The sequence below is a fragment of the Grampus griseus genome (assembly GCF_964374135.1).
Source record: "Grampus griseus genome assembly, chromosome: 11".
Classification (NCBI taxonomy): domain Eukaryota; kingdom Metazoa; phylum Chordata; class Mammalia; order Artiodactyla; family Delphinidae; genus Grampus; species Grampus griseus.
In genome coordinates, this window is record NC_139005.1 from 76,112,639 (window position 1) to 76,130,963 (window position 18,325).

Below are 18,325 nucleotides of genomic sequence, written 5' to 3' on the forward strand. Positions count from 1 at the left end.
TTCTAGGGGTGCTGTGAATCACGAATGAAATAAACCTTCTTATCAATATCTCACGTGCATTTGAAAGAGTATTCTCTAGTTTAGATGCCTGCAAATGGAGCTTTTAAAAACCATTTTAAAGAAATTCTCAGACTACATTTTAATCATTTCAAGAAAGTGTTGTTCTAACCCATGGAACTGCTTCATCACTTGAACACAAACTGCAGTATGAATCTTGCTGGTAACAAAACAACACAATCATTATTTATTCAGGCTTCCTATATGCCAGGCACGGTTATATGTGGTATACATGAATTACTTCTTTCATATATAACTTCACTTGCTCTTTTTTAAAATTTCAACTTTATTTGTATAATAAAAAGCTTTCATTTTAATGAAGTCCAACTTATTTTTTTTTTCATGGATCATGCTTTTTAAAATTATCACTGTAGGGGCTTCCCTGGTGGTGCAGTGGTTGAGAGTCCGCCTGCCGATGCAGGGGACACGGGTTCGTGCCCCGGTCCGGGAAGATCCCACATGCCGCGGAGCGGCTGGGCCCGTGAGCCATGGCCGCTGAGCCTGCGCGTCCGGAGCCTGTGCTCCGCAACGGGAGAGGCCACAACAGTGAGAGGCCCGCGTACCGCAAAAAAAATAAAAATAAATTATCACTGTAGCATAAAATTTCCTACCTTAAGCATTTTAAAGCATTGGTCCCCAACCCCTCTGGCACCAGGGACTGGTTTTGTGGAAGACGATTTTTCCATGGATTGGGGGTAGGGGGTGGGAGGGTTGGGGGTGGAGGATGGTTCAGGCGGTAATGTTAGTGATGGGGAGCGATGGGGAGCGGCAGATGAAGCTTCGCTCGCTCGACCGCCTCTCACCTCCTGCTGTGCCATCCTGTTCCTAACAGGCTGTGGACTGGTACTGGTCTGCGGCCTGAGGGTTGGGGACCCCTGTTTTAAAGTATACAGTGCAGTAGTGTTAATTATAAGCACATTGTTGTGCAACAGATCTCTAGAACGTTTTCACCTTGCAAGACTAAAACTCTGTACCCATTGAACCAATAGCTCCCCATTTCTCCTTCTCCAGCAGCCCTTCGTAACGACAGTCAACTTTCTGTTTCTATGCATTTGACTACTTTCGTACATCAGGTAAGTACAGTATTCTGTTCTGTGGTTGGCTTATGTCACTTCGCACAATGTCTTCAAAGTTTACCTATGTTGTAGTGTGTGACAGGATTTCCATCTTTTTTAAGGCTGAATAATATGGTATTGTATGCAGATATCACATTTTGTTAATCCATCCGTCTGCCATTGACATTTGGGTTGCTTCCACCTCTTGGCTATTTCGACTAATGCTGCAATGAACATGGATGTGGACATATCTCTTTGAGATCCTGTTTTCACTTCTTTTGGATGTATACCCAGAAGTGGCATTGCTGGTCATATGGTAGTTCTATTTTTAATTTTTTGAGGAACCTCCATGCTGTTTTCCGTAGAGGCTGAACTATTTTACATTCCCACCAACAGTGCACAATGATTCCAATTTCTCCACATTCTCACCAGGACTTGTATTTTCTGTGTTTTGGAGAGTTGCCATCCCTTGAATGTGAGGTGGTATCTCATTGTGGTTTTGATTTGCATTTTTCTCATGGTTAGTGACCTTGAGCATCTTTTCATATGCCTGTTGGACATTTGTACACCTTCTATGGAGAAATGTCTGTTCAAGTCCTTTGCCAATTTTTTCTTTTTATTCTGATTTTAATTTTTTAAAAATAATTTTTATACAATTTTAAAGATTATACTCCATTAACACTTATTAATATTTGCTATATACCCCTGTTGTACAATACATCCTTGTAGCCTATCTTACACCCAGTAGTTTGTACCCCCGCCCTTATATTGACCCCCTCCTCTCCCCACTGGTAAACACTAGTTTGTTCTCTATATCTGTGAGTCTGCTTCTTTTTTGTTATATTCACTAGTTTGTTGTATTTTTTAGATTCTATATATGTGATATCATACACTGTTTGTCTTCTCTATCTGATTTATTTCACTTAGCATAATGCCCTCCAAGTCCATCCATGTTGCTGCAAATGGCAAAATGTCATTCTTTATGGCTGAGTAGTATTCCACTGTGTGCGTGCGTGTGTGTGTGTGTGTGTGTGTGTGTGTGTGTGTATACATATACACATATATGTATGTGTATATATTGTATTCCATTGTATATATATATATATATATATATATATATATATATATATATCTCACATCTTCTTTATCCATTCATCTGTTGATGGACACTTCCATATCTTACCAATTGTAAATCATGCTGCTATGAACATTGGGTTGCATGTATCTTTTCGAATTGGACATTTGTATATTTTCTTTGGAGATTTGTCTGTTCAAGTGCTTTGCCCATTAAAAAAAAACCGGGCTATTTGTTTATTTTGTTACTGACTTTCAGGGGTTCTTTGTATATTCTGGATATTGACCATCTATCAGATATATGGTGTGCAGGTATTTTCTCCCATTCCGTAGGTTGCCTTTTCACTCTGTTGATTGTTTCTCGTGCTGCGTAGAGGTCTTTAAATCTGAGGTAGTCTCACTTGTCCATTTTTGCTTTTGTTGCTTGTGCTTTTGGTGTCATATGAGGCAGATCTTGAGATGATTATAACACCGTGACTAGAATTAAAATCAAGCTTTCCAGAAGTTAGCGCTCACAGAAAACCATGTTGGGGAGATGGGATCTGTGCTCCAATTTGAGATGGCAGTTTTATTTCCTTACTGGGGTCTCCCTTTTCTTCCATCCTTACCTTCAGGGCCTGCTACCACCTGTTAATCAAGACTTTCACGGCTTGAGGTTCCATTAAATTGGGTCTTGAGGACAGAAATTTAGTTTAGGGACGAGTTAAGAAACGTGCCTGAACCATGATGAGCCACCTGCAGAACTGGACTTGAACTTAATCTGGCTACATTGCTCCTGCTCTAAACTACCTCATGCACCACCTTCAGTCACTGAAGACCCAAGTAAGAAGAGGGGCCTTGGGATGCTTATCATGGCTAACAGTTATTGAAGGCTTCCTACATATCAGGCACAGCTCCTTAAATCCTCACAACAACCCTATTCAATTATTAGCCCATTTTACAGATGAAGAAACTGAGGCACCAAGGAATTAATTTACTTGCCCAAAACCACATGGTTTTTAAGTGGTGAGGAGGGATTTCAATCTAGGCAGGCTCCAGAGTCTGGTCTCTTAACCACTATCTTCCCCTGGATGAAGGCAGGTGCCTCACCCACATTTCTGAAATGATTCGGAAGCCTTATTTGTCTGGGAGTGAGGGCCACCTGGGTTAAGAGCCACCTCTACAAAGTTATCAGTCAATCCTGGGCTCCTGGGAACACAGAGAACAGGCTGTGTTGAGATTTGAGCTCCAGACAGTCCCTGGCTTTGCTGCAGGAACTGTCCAGGCAACAACCCAGTTGCTTGATGACAATTTCTCTCAGGCATATCGTATGTTCAAGCCAGAAAGCAGGGCTGGCTCCATGATTTACAGGGCTCAGGGCAAAATCAAAATGCAGGTCCCTTTGTTCAAAAAGCCAGAAAAGAAGTGCCAGTAAATTTGTTAAAATATGAAGCCTTTTCCTTCTTTCACAATCTCTCTCAACATGTCATGATATTTTCGGTGTGCTATTTAATGTCTTTCTAAGTAAAGAAAATTTTAAATTATTAGCATAAATCTTACTATTCATCTTTACATCATGCAATGCCAGTTTTAAATGCAAATATCGGAGCATTTAATTCATGTGTGGAATCACAGAAATCACACAACTTATATTTTGTATCTCCTACATGCCTATGTGTTTTGTTCTTATCATAACCGTGGAAATGCTGCACAAAACTAAACTAACTCAATTGTTTTAATTTCACTTCTTAATATGCACACTTTCTATCAACACTCTATGGAAGCTGGCAACTTTCGTAATATTATATTTGCTTTGAGTCTCACTAAGTTTCCACACATCGTGGGTCTGAAATTTTGTGTGAATGGGACAGCAAGGAACTATGAGCATGCATACTGTGCATGTCTTATCTGTTCATATGCACACTCTATTGTGCCATTAGATTTCACTTATAAAACACAAGTTCAAAGGTGAAATATTATGAATTTCAAGACAGTGACATTAGAGCATTAAACTAAGCGTGGGGTCCTTCTGATCAGAGCATGAGGTGGTGTGTGACTATACACGTCTCATGCTCAGGAAGACCACCTTGCTAGAAGGGACTTCAGGGCTTCACTGAAGCTCACCCATTTGCTTCAGTGGGAATACATAGACCGGAGCAAGTTTACTTCCGGCACCTCCTACATCAACCAGAATTAGGTCCATCTTGAGCCTCTAATGGAAACGCATGACATTCCTAATTATCCAACTCTAAAATTCAGAGCTGGAAAGGGCAGCTCTTAGCTCTTTGTCTCTCTTTTTTTAATGAAGCCTGTGTTTTTAAATACAGGAAAACAGAATACTGTAACGAACTTCAATTAATTTCAGAACAAATCATTGTTAATATTTTGTTTTTTCGAAGCCTTTTTTAAAAATTTTTTTTATTTAAAGAACTGGGACATTTTAGGCAAGAATGAGGTACTCTTTATCCTCCACCCCCAATCAAATTCCACACTCTCTTTACAGGCAGCCATTACTGTGAATTTGGTGTATATCCTTCCAAGCCATTTAAAAATATTTTTACTTATATATAGTAACCATAAACAAGACAGATTTTTCTGTATACGTGTTTGGTTATTTCCTTAAGATTTATACAGTGGTATCTTATAATACATATTATTCTGCAACTTGCTTTTATCCTCATGCAACGTTGTATTTTTGAGATCTATTTTAATATATAGTACTAGTTTACTCCTATTAAATGCTATAGTGCATTTTATGAAAGTGCCGCGTTTTAGTTATTTACTACCCTGGTGGATGGTATAGTTGTTTCCAGAAGTTCACCGTTGTAAACAATTCTGCAACGAACATGTTTTTTGCACACGTGAGAGAGTTTCTCTAGGATGGGATGCGCCGTGTGCCAAAGTGCTCTCCAGAGAGGTTGTACTAACGTACTCTCACATTGGCAGTGTATGAGAGTTTGCACTTCACCGCACCCTGGACAGTGCTGAAGAGTGTTAGAGTTTTTTCATTCTTTTCCCCACATTTTATGGACTCTAAAAACCTCAGGACTTGGGCAGAAATAGTTCTAGAGCCCAGGACTCCTCATTCCCAACGCAGGGCTTAGGAATCAGTTTAAATATTCACCGTGTATGCTCTTTTTCCTCTACTTTGAACAACACTTTCAGAGACATTTTAAGTTAATTGACAAAGTTCTGGGCCTGGAGTTTGGCTTTTGCCCTGACACTCCCCCTCACCCCAAGTCTGGTGGTGAGGGGATGCAGCCAGTCTATCCTCCATTTCAAAAGCCTCCTGAAAACACGACTGCTTGTCCTGCTGTGTTTTTCTGAGTGTGTGTGGTGAATGGGGGAGAAGTGTCAGGGGAGAAATTATATATTGTTATTTGAAGAGTCTGGGGCACTTTAAGACAGGGCTGGAGATAAAATTCAAGGAACAGTTGAATTTTAAAAGTTTCATCAGAATAGGCTCAGGCGTTATTAATGCAATTGAGGAGAAAGGTTGTTTGGATAGAGGTGCTGAACAATTCAAATCTGGAAGGTTGATGTGACTTTGCTAGTATGAAAACAGCCTGTGTTTTTACATATCAACATAGTTACTTCTATACAAATCATGTATCACGCTACAGAACTCATTGTTCAAAGACAATATACATGAAAAGAAATCCTCCTTCCTTTACCCTGTTCAGGGGACTTTCTGTTGGCTGAAAGGGCGGAAAGGATAGGTATTCATCCACAAAGTTTTATAGACATGAATTAAAGCTTAAGTCTTCTCCCAGAGGAACACTGGCCTGGAATTAAGCCCTGCATTTATGAATAATGCAGAGAGACACCAGGGAAAAGGGCAGCATGATGGGTGGGTCTCTGTGTAGCCACACTCCACGAAGCTCTCCTTTACTTAACCCAGACCTGGGTTTGTTTACTTACGAGCTAATTAACCTTTAAGCCTTAGTGTTCTCATCTGAAAATGAGGATAATAATAATTCTGACTTCACAGGACTGTTGTGACAATTAAAAGAGATAATGCATTTGAAGTGCCAAGCATATAGGAAGCACCTGATAAATGCCAGCTCTCCTTATTATTAGTTTCTACCCTCTCTGAATTCTTAAAAGGCTTTTGGTGGAGTGCCTCATCATTTAGTTTGCTACAGTTTCTTCTAAGTTAATTGTACCTCTCTTATGCATCATTGATCTTATGAAGGAGATAACTGTGTTAATATCTAAACCTGCACCTTTACAATGTACAAAATGTGTCTAAAGATATTCTTTTACATGTCTTTTGAATCTCCCACTTGCCCAGCCCACAGCTGAACACAGATGAGGCACTCTACAATATGTACTGATGGATTGATAGTTCTTTGTCGGAGAGATAACCCCTCTAGAAGTTACTGCAATGATTGTGAATCAAAGAGCTTCACTTTTTTTTTTCAAAGAGCTTCACTTTGAAGAAAGCACAGTGCATTTTAAAACATACTAAAAGAAAGCTTCTCATCTTGACAATTTTTGTCTGCTAGATTAAATACAAAATGATTTTTAATCCTTTTTTTTTTATGGGAGCACTCTGGTGAGGTTAAAAAGTACCTGTGGCACACTGTCCCTTTTTGAAGAGGAAAACACAATACTGTAAAGGTTCGTGGAGCACATTGCTAAGCAACAGAACCAGGTCTGGACTGCACAGGAGTAAAAATTCTTTGTTCAGTATGATGAAGAATTATGAAATGGAAAATCCTTAATAGAATCTTACCTGCAACAATAACACTCATTATTTTTCAAAGCACTAATCAGCAGTTGATAACTAATTTTCATGGGAGTCTCCAAAAATAACTCACAGTTCTGTTCTCTGAGTAAAAGAGTTCAGCAAGAAGGTTTTGAATATTCATTTTTATGGAAGACATGGATCTGCCATCTGGATTTCAACTCACCATTCCCTGTGTTCTAGGATTAATCCAGGATTATAAAAATGCATCTCAAGTAATTTCAATACTGCTTAATCTTGATGGAAATGTGTTTATCACATAATTTAAAACAGTGGCCTCCAGACAGCATCACCTGGGAACATGTTAGAAATGCAAAATCTTGAGCCCCATCCATCCCGGGTCTACTGGATCAGAGAATCTGGGATCAGGACCCAGCGCTCTGCTTTCCTCCTGGTGATTCTCATGTTGTATAAAGTTTGAGAACTTAGAGAATCAGGATAACTGTGTGAAACACATAAAAGTAGACAGTGAAGAGATAAATTCAGTTTGGCACTAGTGGATCATCTTGAACCACTGATGAACTGTTGGACCATTTTGAACTGGGAATAAAATTATAGTTGTAATTCAGAAAGTAACTGCAGAGGAAAAAAGCACATGTAAGGGAGGAGAGTCTTCAAGGTAGCTTTCAATTACTTCCTGCTGAAATTGGAGCCAACTATAAATGCCTTCCACCAGTTGCATCTGTGACAATCAATGTTTGAAGAGTTTATTTACCAAGAATATATAATAATTTTTCTCTTATTTTTCCCCAGAGACATGAAGGAGAAATGATGTCCATTGCTTATTACATGAGAGATTGGTAACCTGAAATGTTTTAAATAAAATATAAAGTCTAGAAAAAATATGTGCACATCAATATCATAAACTTGGCATAATCCTGAAAGTTTGAAGTCGTGAGTATTAACTCAGGAAAAATGACTGAAAGGGTTATTGCTCAGTTACATATTGAGAACTAAATATGATGTAATTTCATTCTATCAGCTACTAGCCCTGCAGCCACAAGTCACTTTACCTCTCTGTGCCTCCTTTTATACTTGTGTGAAATAAGAGGTCATTTCTTAGTTCCTTTCCATTTCCAGAATTTTGTGATTGTATAAATAATGGACACTCTGTGAAATACCTCACATTTTTTTTCAAAGAGAGATATGCACTAGCTCACTTGACCTTTACGAGAACCAGGTCCTTCTGTACAATAAAAGAAATGTTTAACTTTGTAGACCTGAATATTAGAAAGCATGTAACAATCATTATAAGTTCTGCAGAAGGTTCAGACATTTAATAATTAACTAACTTGGAAAATGCTGTTTTGGATAGCGTCTTGCTGTGCTTGCAGGATGTGTATCCTAGGAAGAATGTTCTTGTGTAGCCAAGACTTGATCTCCATGTGCTCGCCAAGTGAACACTATCTCTGTTACCTTCCAGGAGAGGGATATGAGCTCTAAGTTGAGGCTAAGCTGCCCTGACCTTACTCTCCTGGGTGAATGTTCCCAGGGAACCTGGCCCATCTGAAGGGAGCATAGTATCAGTAGGCAACCTAACCTTGGTTGGGACTTAGGTCTCTGGGATAAGACTGATTTGTATTTGAATTCTGGCTCTGCCACTTGGCTAGTTGTACCTACTTCATAAGGCTGTGCAAGGATTGAACAAAACTAGATGAGATGGTGTGTGTAAAGAATGTCCATAGTTCCTGGCGTATGTAAATGTTCAATAATTATTAGCTTTAAAAGTTAAGGTTAAAACTGTTGAGGGAAACTGGAAAATTTAAATTGGGTCTCAATGAATATATTACTTTACTTAAAAACCTGTGTTGTTTTGCATTCTGCTTATTTTTCATGTTCAAATGCATTTTAGGCTTATTAGCTAATTGATTCATTGACTTCTTATTTAAAGAACTATTTATTGAGCACCTATATGTATCACATTCTCTTGTAGACAGTGGAAGTATGACAGCAAACAAGAGAGCAAAAATCTCTTTTTTAATGGGGAGAGATGAAAATACTCCCCTTCCCAATAAACAAACAAATAAATAAAAAATTAACTGGTAGTGATAAATGCTAAGAAAAAAAATAAAACAAGGTGATGTGCTTGAGTCTGGGAGCAATTTTAGATCAGGTGTTCAGAGAAGGCTTCTCTAAGAAGGTGATATTTAAGATGTCACCTGAATAACAAGATAGAGCAAAGTTCTGGAGTCTGAGCAAGACATGGTAGTGATTTATATGAGGGTAGTGGTGGTTAGAATGGAGAGATGTGATTGGATTAGGAGATGTTACAGTGATAGAATCAGTAGGACTTAATAATGGATTGGATGGGAGGCGTGAGGGAATGAGAGGAATCAAGGATGTCTTTGAATCAAGGATGTCTTTGAATAAAGGTTGTCTCCAGTCTTTGGCTTGATGGGATGGTGGTACCATTTACAGAAGTGGAGCAGGTTGGGGAGAGGTGGGTTGAGGGTAAGAAGAGTTCGGAGCCTAGATTTGGGAAGATTAAATTTGAGTTGCCTATTGAACTCCAAGTGGAGATGTCAAGTAGACAACTGGATACATGAGGACAGGACTAAACATTTGGGAGATTTTTTTGCCTTTGCATAATATTTAATGGAGTGGGTTGGTTGAGAATACTTAGGGAAAAGAGTACTGTTAGGAAAGAGGAGAAATTCTAGGAGCATTCTTAAAATTTCAGATACTTACGACTCATAACAAAATCTTATAGTAATAACATATAGCCCTTGTAAAGTTTGCTACATAAAAATGTACTGAGAGGAATTTTTGACTTTCTTACGTTCTTTAGTATACATAAGTGGGGACCAAAAAGAAGTCTGGTTGTGATACATTGGTCTTATATACATTCATTTGATCCATATTTTTGAGTGCCTACTGCAAGGTACCATATTATGTACTAGTGTAAAATGAAACCAATAGAACAGTCACATTGTTAGTCAAACATATTTACTGAGCATATGCTGTGTACATACTACTAGATGATTTGAGAAGAAACCACAAAAATGGAAAATCAATTCTCTGTCCCTAAGAGAAGACAGTCTAAAACTGCCACTCAAAAGGAGAACAGCGGGCTTCCCTGGTGGCACAGTGGTTGAGAATCTGCCTGCCAATGCAGGGGACACGGGTTCGAGCCCTGGTCTGGGAAGATCCCACATGCCGCGGAGCAACTAGGCCTGTGAACCACAATTGCTGAGCCTGCGTGTCTGGAGCCTGTGCTCCGCAACAAGAGAGGCCGCGATAGTGAGAGGCCTGTGCACCGCGATGAAGAGTGGCCCCCACTTGCCGCAACTAGAGAAAGCCCTCGCACAGAAATGAAGACCCAACACAGCCATAAATAAATAAATAAACTTTAAAAAAAGGAGAACAAACCACTCAAAAGTCATAAGGAGAGGATGTTTCCTTTTCCTTTTGCGTATCTGATGCTCTTAGGCCATTAGGAGAAATCTATGTAGGCCAAATGAACTTGGTGAAGTAGGCCACAGTTCATAATCCATTTTGTCTTTTCCCCTCGCTTCTACTTCTGGTCAATGGAGAGCTTCCCTGGGTGGAGAGAAACTTATTTTAGCCCATGTCATACTTCTAGTTGACTGGTCCTCCAAGCATCCCAGCATTCATATTCTCATTATCTGGGAAGAAGAGACATAAAGAATCCATCAGCACTTGTAATGGCTAATTTCTTTGCCCTATTAACTCAAACACAGTTTCCCTGAAGAACAGTTCTAATTTGTTCAAAATTCTATACTTCCTGTATAGCTAGTGGATGGAGTGGATGGATTGGATGCATGCCCACTTATCAGTGCAGATGGGAAGGAAGGGAAGCACCCTCTTCTGGGCTAATGGTTGTATTTGCTTTATTAAGACCCAGCCTAACCTTTTGGAGGCTTGTTACCAGAAAGAACAGTCTAGCATCAATTATGCTGAAACAAAAATCATTGTATTTAGTAGTCATTGTCTAATTTCTAAGTGGACTTTATTAAATAAATCCAGATAAAAGCTTAGTTCATTCAACTACATGGTGCATTTGCTGATAAATCATCCAGGCAGACTCATGATGATGTAGTTCTTCTTGGAAAGAAATTCTCAGTACAGTAAAGTCCATGTGAAGTTTTTTTTTGTCGTCAGTGTGGCCAACTGGTAATAGAAATACTTAGGGTTTTTTTTGGTGGGAGGCAAAATAATTTCTTTGTGTTTTATGATGTCAAATTCTGTGGTCTCAGCCAAATACTTGGCCATACGCTTAAACAGGTTCAAACATTTTGTTGTTCATTGAGAAACATTTTGACCCTTTTCCCTGATACCAGCATAGCTTGCTTCTGTGTCATTTTGCTTGAACAAGAATGGAAGGTTAGCTACTAAATTGTTCATCACAAAATGTTGAAAATCCCTTTATATATTCTATCTGAAGTGTATGGATTTCTCTTCAATCAGTGATACATGATGTCATCCCAGTAGATATTTAGCAGAAAGAAAATTCAGCTATTAAATTTTACCATTCAGAATACTTAGGTTCGGTTGTTAGCGGGTACTTGGGAGGGTCTAAATGGCATCCATTTACTGGTCTCTTTCAGTCACTGCATTTGGTTATATCACCAGAAAGTCGGTACCTAGACTGTATTATCTTGTGCTTTATGGTGGGTCAATACCGAGAATGTACATTTGAAGAACATTTTGGTATCTTCTACAAAAGAACACAGGAAAATCATAGTTTATTAGTTTATTTGATGTTCCTTATATAAAGAATCATATGATAAATTCCTTCTTGAAACTAGTGTCGACATATTAGTCTTTTTGGATGACTCAGTATGTTTTCTTTCTTTGAGAGATAGGAACTATACAACACAAATGGTTTTCTTTTTTTATTGTGAGTGCCAGGAAACTAAGAACTTATTTTAGCAAGTCCTAATATCTTTAGGTATCCTAATATTTTAAATTCTCAACTGGTTTCTTATCCATCTTTTAAATGTGTGTAGTACAGTTTTATACCTACTGCAATATTTTGGGGGAAGAAAAATAGGAGAGGTCACTTCCTCAAAGAGGCTTTTCTCTGAAGACTCCATTGAAATCAGCTCCCCTCCTCCAGCCCCCTGGACTGGTTTTTCTTATCAAAGCACTCTTCCTTTATTGCATTTACAATAATTTGTAATTATCAATTTTATTTTTTTCCTTATTTATTTTTTTGCGGTACAGGGGCCTCTCACTGTTGTGGCCTCTCCTGTTGCGGAGCACAGGCTCCGGACGCGCAGGCTCCGTGGCCGTGGCTCACGGGCCCAGCCTCTCCGCGGCATGTGGGATCTTTCCGGACCAGGGCACGAACCCGTGTCCCCTGCATCGGCAGGCGGACTCTCAACCACTGCGCCACCAGGGAAGCCCCGGCCATTCTAATAGATGTGATTTCCATCTTTTTTAAGGCTGAATTATATATATACAATATATATATTATGTATTATATATATAAATTTATATTACATTTCTTTATGCTGAATGATATTTATATCTATCTATGTATATATGTATCACATTTTCTTTTTCCATTCATCTGTCATGAATATTTAGGTTGATTCCATATCTTGGCTCTTGTGTGTAATGCTGCAATGAACATGGGAGTGCAGACATCTCTTTGAGACACTGATTTCATTTCCTTTGTATCTATAACCAGAAGTGGAATTGCTGGATCACATGATAGTCCTATTTTTAATTTTTGAGGGCTCTCCATACTGTTTTCCATATGGCTATACCATTAGAAATGTGTGACTTTTTTTTAAACTCAAGAGTTTAAGGGTATTTTATTTAGTCTCCAAACTTATGGGATTTAAGGAAGCTATTCTTTTGTTAAAATTTCCAATTTTACTGTAAAATGATAGAGTACATAGTTTGTAGGCTATTGATTTTTTGAATTTATTGAAGTTTCTTTGTGAATTAATTCATGACCTATTTCTGTAACTGTTTCACATATGCTTGAAAAGAATCTGTTTTTCTCCATGGCATAATTTCCACATCTATGAAACAAGAAGAACCAAAAATATCCAACTCCTTTGATTTTTGTTTTGGAGGTTGCCAAACCAAAGACCAAAATGAAAGAAAATACAACACTTGTTCTTTTTGACTCTTTCTTTGGCAAACTCACAATGGGTATATCTTGACACAAGAAAGCATGTAGGGGACAGAGAAAAAGGAAAATATCTGTCCTTCCTGAAAACAGATTTGTTACCACTGAGTAACAGGTGCTTAATCCTCTGTGGGGGCATAATTCCAGCCTATAGAGAGGAACTAGATGGAGTGAAGGAGCAACCACCTGTGTTAGTGATCCTGATCTGTGTTTGATTCCTTCAGGACCTGCTGGCCTTGGATATTTATAAAAGTGAAGCTGAGCCTTTGGCGTGCTACTCAGACTATCATTATATGCTAGGGTGGGGTGGTGGTCCTCCAACAGGCTGATTGATAGCAGCTGGCTAGCCAATCAGAGAGCCAGCCTAGTCATTTAGGGGGCAGCATGGATGCTTAGCTCAATTTTCCAAAAGGGGAATTTGATGGCCAAGGGCTTCACCTTATGGTTTTAGGTGAGATCCTTAATAGCCAACCTCTCAAGTTCTTCACCGTAAGAACTCCATGTGCCTCAGCTCCTGCACTGTCTCTGCTCATGCCATCTCTCACTCTCTTCTCTTCTGTGAGCTCTCATGGAACCCACTGTTGGCTTACCACCTCCCCCTGTACGTCATCAGCAATGTCTCCTTCTCTTTCCTAGGAGATCTCAAGCCTTTCCAAATACAATGAGTCATTAAGAAGCATTTTTAAAATATGTAGTTTTATATGGGTGTTTTTGGTGTTATTTGTTTCAACTTTGCTATTTGTTTGAAAGTTATCAAAGTTTACAGTTGGAAAAAATCCTTTTTTTTTCCTTCCCCCAAAGTCAGTAACCTCAGCTATTGACACTATCGCAAGAGGTTTGTACTTTATCTGGATGAAGACAGAATATTGCTAACACCTGTCCACCAACAGGAGGAAAATCTTGCCCAGGAAAGGATGGCAGTTCCAGAGTGAAAGAAGACGGTGAGAGTGAAGAGAGTACCTGGAACTCAAGAGTATCAAGAATAGGAGGTGGCACCAGAATGATTTACTAATATTTTGGCTGTCATTAGAATAGTAGACACTTCACCATACAGGGGTGTGTCATGTACTGTGTACTGGAAAGGGCATGAAATCAGAGGGACCTGGTTATAATTCAGGTTTTGCTATATATTAGCTTTGAGATTTTGGCTAAGACACTTGACCACTTTGATTCCATGGTCCTCACATGTGGAACGTGTAAAATGCTAATGATAATAATAATACTTGCCACCCAATGTAAAAATATTGTCACTGGCATAGTAAAATGGCATATTGGTATAGTAACCCTTTAAACTTGTTACAAAAGTTAGAATGTTTTGAGGAGGGAGGTTTAGAAGTGCTTTCCATTGATTTGCTTACAAAGATATTTTCATCTTCCACTAGAAGTGTTGGCTATGAAAAACCTCTATAGAAATAATGATTTTTGAGGTTTTCTTCTGTTACTGTCAACCACTTTTAGCAGGTGTACAACTTTCTGTGTATGTCACCCAATTGACTTAAAAGTGATTTAATGAATGTATTTACTGATTGCCTCATTTCATAAAGGAATCTGAGTAAGGACCCTCAATTTAACATTCTTTTCTCTTTATATATTTGGAGCAGGCATTTATCTTGCCTTCCAACTCCAAACTACATGCCCCAGACACACTTACTGCTAATGTCCCTAATTCCTCATGACAAATCCCTATCTGTGCAGAATAACTGGTTGATTGCTGTAACTGAATCCTGACTGATTGATTTGTACACTTTTTTTGGGCAGGACCCCTGTGATATAGAGGAATGAACTTGCATTTTAGTGGGGGGAAAACAGATGATAAACAAATAATTAAGTAAAAGTTTTAGTAACTGATATGTCCTTCAGGTAAAAATAAAGCTGGAAAAGGGGATGTGGAGCGCAGGAGGTGAATGTTGTGAGTTTAAATACCGTGGTGGTGGGTACTGCAGTTTTAAATACAAGTGGTCATGGAAGGCTTCCCTGATAAGGTGACTTTTGAGACCCGACTATTATGTCAATTGGGTACAAGTCCCTGGTGGAGTTCATGTGTTAAAATGCAATTATCCAATTACTCCTTTCCTTAGATAACTCCCTAAATGATGCTATTTTCCATCTCCAGGTGGTTATATTCTCTACCCACAGCAAACATGGCGGAAAAGGCTTCATCCTGATATCTGGGCCACCAATAAAGATGGCCACAGCACTTCCTGTGTTTGCCCTTAACAAAGATGGCGACAATACTTCCTGTTCGGGGCTTTTGCCTTCAACAAAAATGGTGTTTACGGTACAGGTTCCCTGACACTTTGGAGTCCGGTTGCAGTTTTTTTTTTTTTTTCCTTAGGATACGTGTTTGCAGACGTAAGTAACAGGATCCCAGAACCCCCGTATGCATCTTTTCTCGAAGGCCCCGCGCCGCGGCGTCTGTGGCCTGGGCCCTGCGTGGCTCCCCCGCCCGCTAACTTGCTCGCGGCGTTCCCGAGCCGCTCGGGCTGGGGTGGCGGTGGAGGTGCTCGGGGCCCTGCTCTCTCCTCGGTCTTCTCTGCAGGTCATTCCCAGCACCCGCTTTATAGCGGGTCAGGTGGCCCCTAAAATCTTTCATAGTTCTTCCCGTTCCTAATGCCACAGGGCTTCAGCTGGCGAGGCGGGAAATAAAAAGTTCCACATCGGCGGGGACAGCCCAAAGGGCACATTTTCCTGCTCACCTGCCGCCTCTCGGGGTCGCCCGCTGTGGCTCTACTTTCTGTGGGTGTCATAAAGCCCCATTTGCCGCCCCCCGTCTCCCTTCCCCGCCACTTACATACCCTCTTAGCCGTCCCTCTGCTCACTGGTGCCGTGGTCTTAGAAACAAGCCTTCCATGGCGTGTGGACATTAAAAAAAAATCTTTTAAAGGAAAAAAAAAAGCACAACATTAAACGTCCCGTGCATGTGTGGCTATGACAGTGTTGTGATGGAGATTCGAAATTCTTCCAGAGGAGGGCTGGAGTCTGTGACTATATATAAGATTTACTGTAGACTGGGCATGAATGCCTAGTGTTCTCCTTGAAGGCAACGGTGTATAGGCCTTTTCTCTTAGGGAAAAAGATCCTTAAACTTATTGGTACCTGCCGGTTTATTGCCCCACTTCCACTGATGATCAGGTTCTGCAGATGCCCGCGGTCTTAAGGGCACTTGTGTGCATATTGGCGGTTTCTGCGGTAATGGGGTATCTCTGATGAACGCAATGTTAAAGGAAAAGCACTATTTCTTCTCAAGTATGTTAGAATGAAATGCTCCTCTGTAATCCTCAGGTAAAAGTTGCTTTTTTTTTTTTTTAGAAGATGTTGGGGGTAGGAGTTTATTACTTTATTTATTTTTGCTGTGTTGGGTCTTCGTTTCTGTGCGAGGGCTTTCTCTACTTGTGGCAAGCCGGGGGCCACTCTTCATTGCGGTGCGGGGGCCTCTCACCATCGCGGCCTCTCTTGTTGCGGAGCACAGGCTCCAGACGCGCTGGCTCAGTAGTTGTGGCCCAAGGGCCTAGTTGCTCCGCGGCATGTGGGATCCTCCCAGACCAGGGCTCGAACCCGTGTCCCCTGCATTAGCAGGCAGACTCTCAACCACTGTGCCACCAGGGAAGCCCCCAAAGTTGCTTTTTAAGCAGGGTCTCTAATCCACTTTTCCCCAAATCTCTTTATGGAACAAGGAATGGAGCTAGGACCCCATTGTGTGGAAAGTAAAAGCAGAGAAGATGATTCATGTTCTGAAGCATTTGAAGTTAATTCAGCTTGGCTTAACAGCCGTGTATTAAACACCATGGCCTGGCGTTCTGCTAGGGTTCAAAGATGTCCGTGACCTTAAGGAGCTTGCATTGTAAGACACTATCTTTAGAGGCTCATCAGGCTTCCTGTGATCTGAGCTACCATTTTGTGTCTTCCCAGGGGGAGATGGAGGCTAGAGACAAGCAAGTGCTTCGCTCCCTTCGCCTCGAGCTGGGTGCAGAGGTACTGGTGGAGGGACTGGTCCTCCAGTATCTTTACCAGGAAGGGGTCTTGACGGAAAGCCATGTTCAAGAAATTAAAGCTCAAGCCACAGGCCTCCGGAAAACAATGCTTCTGCTGGATATCCTACCTACCAGGGGTCCTAAAGCATTCGATGCCTTCCTAGATTCCCTGCAAGAATTCCCCTGGGTAAGGGAGAAACTGGAGAAGGCAAGAGAAGAAGCCATGGTTGAGCTGCCTGCAGGTAGGCCTCAAAAAGATCATTCCAGACCACCTCCAAGATTGTTGGAACTGTGCCCTTTGGATTTGAAGTTGGGGTTTTAGGCTGGGTGGGGGTTGGCAGGTCCTGAAAGTGGGAAAGGAGTTTGGTTTGCAGGCATGTGGCACTGGAGGGACTGGTTGAGGAGATGGAGTTAGGAAGTGCAGGGAAGGAGGGAGGAATGGAACACGATTGAGAGGGTGACGAGGGAGCTCAGAGAATACATTTAGAAATGCTTCCAGGGAAAGTTGGCAAGTCACTTGGGAGGCCTGTTCTCATCAGAGAGCCAGGTCATATCTCAGCCCTTGGCATTGGGAGCCATTTGGAAAGTGCAGATGGGAAAGCAGGCTTTAGGCTTCCTGATAACTGATTCGTGGGGTGCCAGAGCGGCCGGCCGGGAAAGGTCAGACTCATGAAGAAGGGGACAGCCTCTAGGAAGGCACGCCTTGCACCTGTTCCCTGGGCTGTCCTGCATGGCCAAAAGGGATTATTTGGAAGGCTGGCTTAGTTTGTTTTTAAAGACTATTGATTTAAAGTCATCCTTTTTAGTTTGGCTTTGTTCAGACACCTGGAGTATTTAATTTTATAAGGACAGTAGTTTTTTTTGGGGGGGAGGTGTCTTATTTTGATTTTAAGGAACGTTGGAAGCTATAGAAAAGAGAAACAGTCCTAGTGCTATCAGCCTGGCTTGTAGCAGGAAGATGTGAGATGAAACACTTATTTCTTCTCAACACCTCCCATGACAGTCTACTTTTTACAGAGATTGAGGAGCAGAGAACTGAACTGGCAAAAAAAAAAAAAAGAAGGAAAAAAGAAAGTTGACTTGTAAATTTTTAACAGAGTTAGGAAATTGACATTCTTAGTTTTTTATAGCAGTGATAGTTAGACCTACCCCAACTCAGGGATCTCCAGAATTTGTTGTTGCTGTTTTTCAAATACCAATATAACTAGTAAAAACACAAATGCCGGTAATAAAGAAACTACTTTTATTATTTTTGCCCCATGGACCTCATATTTTGAATGATTTTCCAGACCACATGATAAGTAATCATGACTAATTCTTCTAATATTTTTAT

General features: G+C 40.5%; 1 protein-coding gene across 1 annotated transcript in view; it reads left to right on the top strand.

The window, feature by feature from the left end:
• The first annotated feature begins 15,253 nt into the window (after nucleotides 1-15,253).
• Nucleotides 15,254-18,325, top strand: part of CRADD (CARD and death domain containing adaptor protein) — a 191,740-nt gene continuing 188,668 nt past the window's right edge. The window contains exons 1-2 of the mRNA XM_082665639.1: nucleotides 15,254-15,373; nucleotides 16,931-17,234. Of these exons, the coding sequence (XP_082521765.1) occupies nucleotides 16,937-17,234 (298 nt within the window). The 5' untranslated portion in view covers nucleotides 15,254-15,373; nucleotides 16,931-16,936. The remainder of the gene's footprint in view (nucleotides 15,374-16,930; nucleotides 17,235-18,325) is intronic.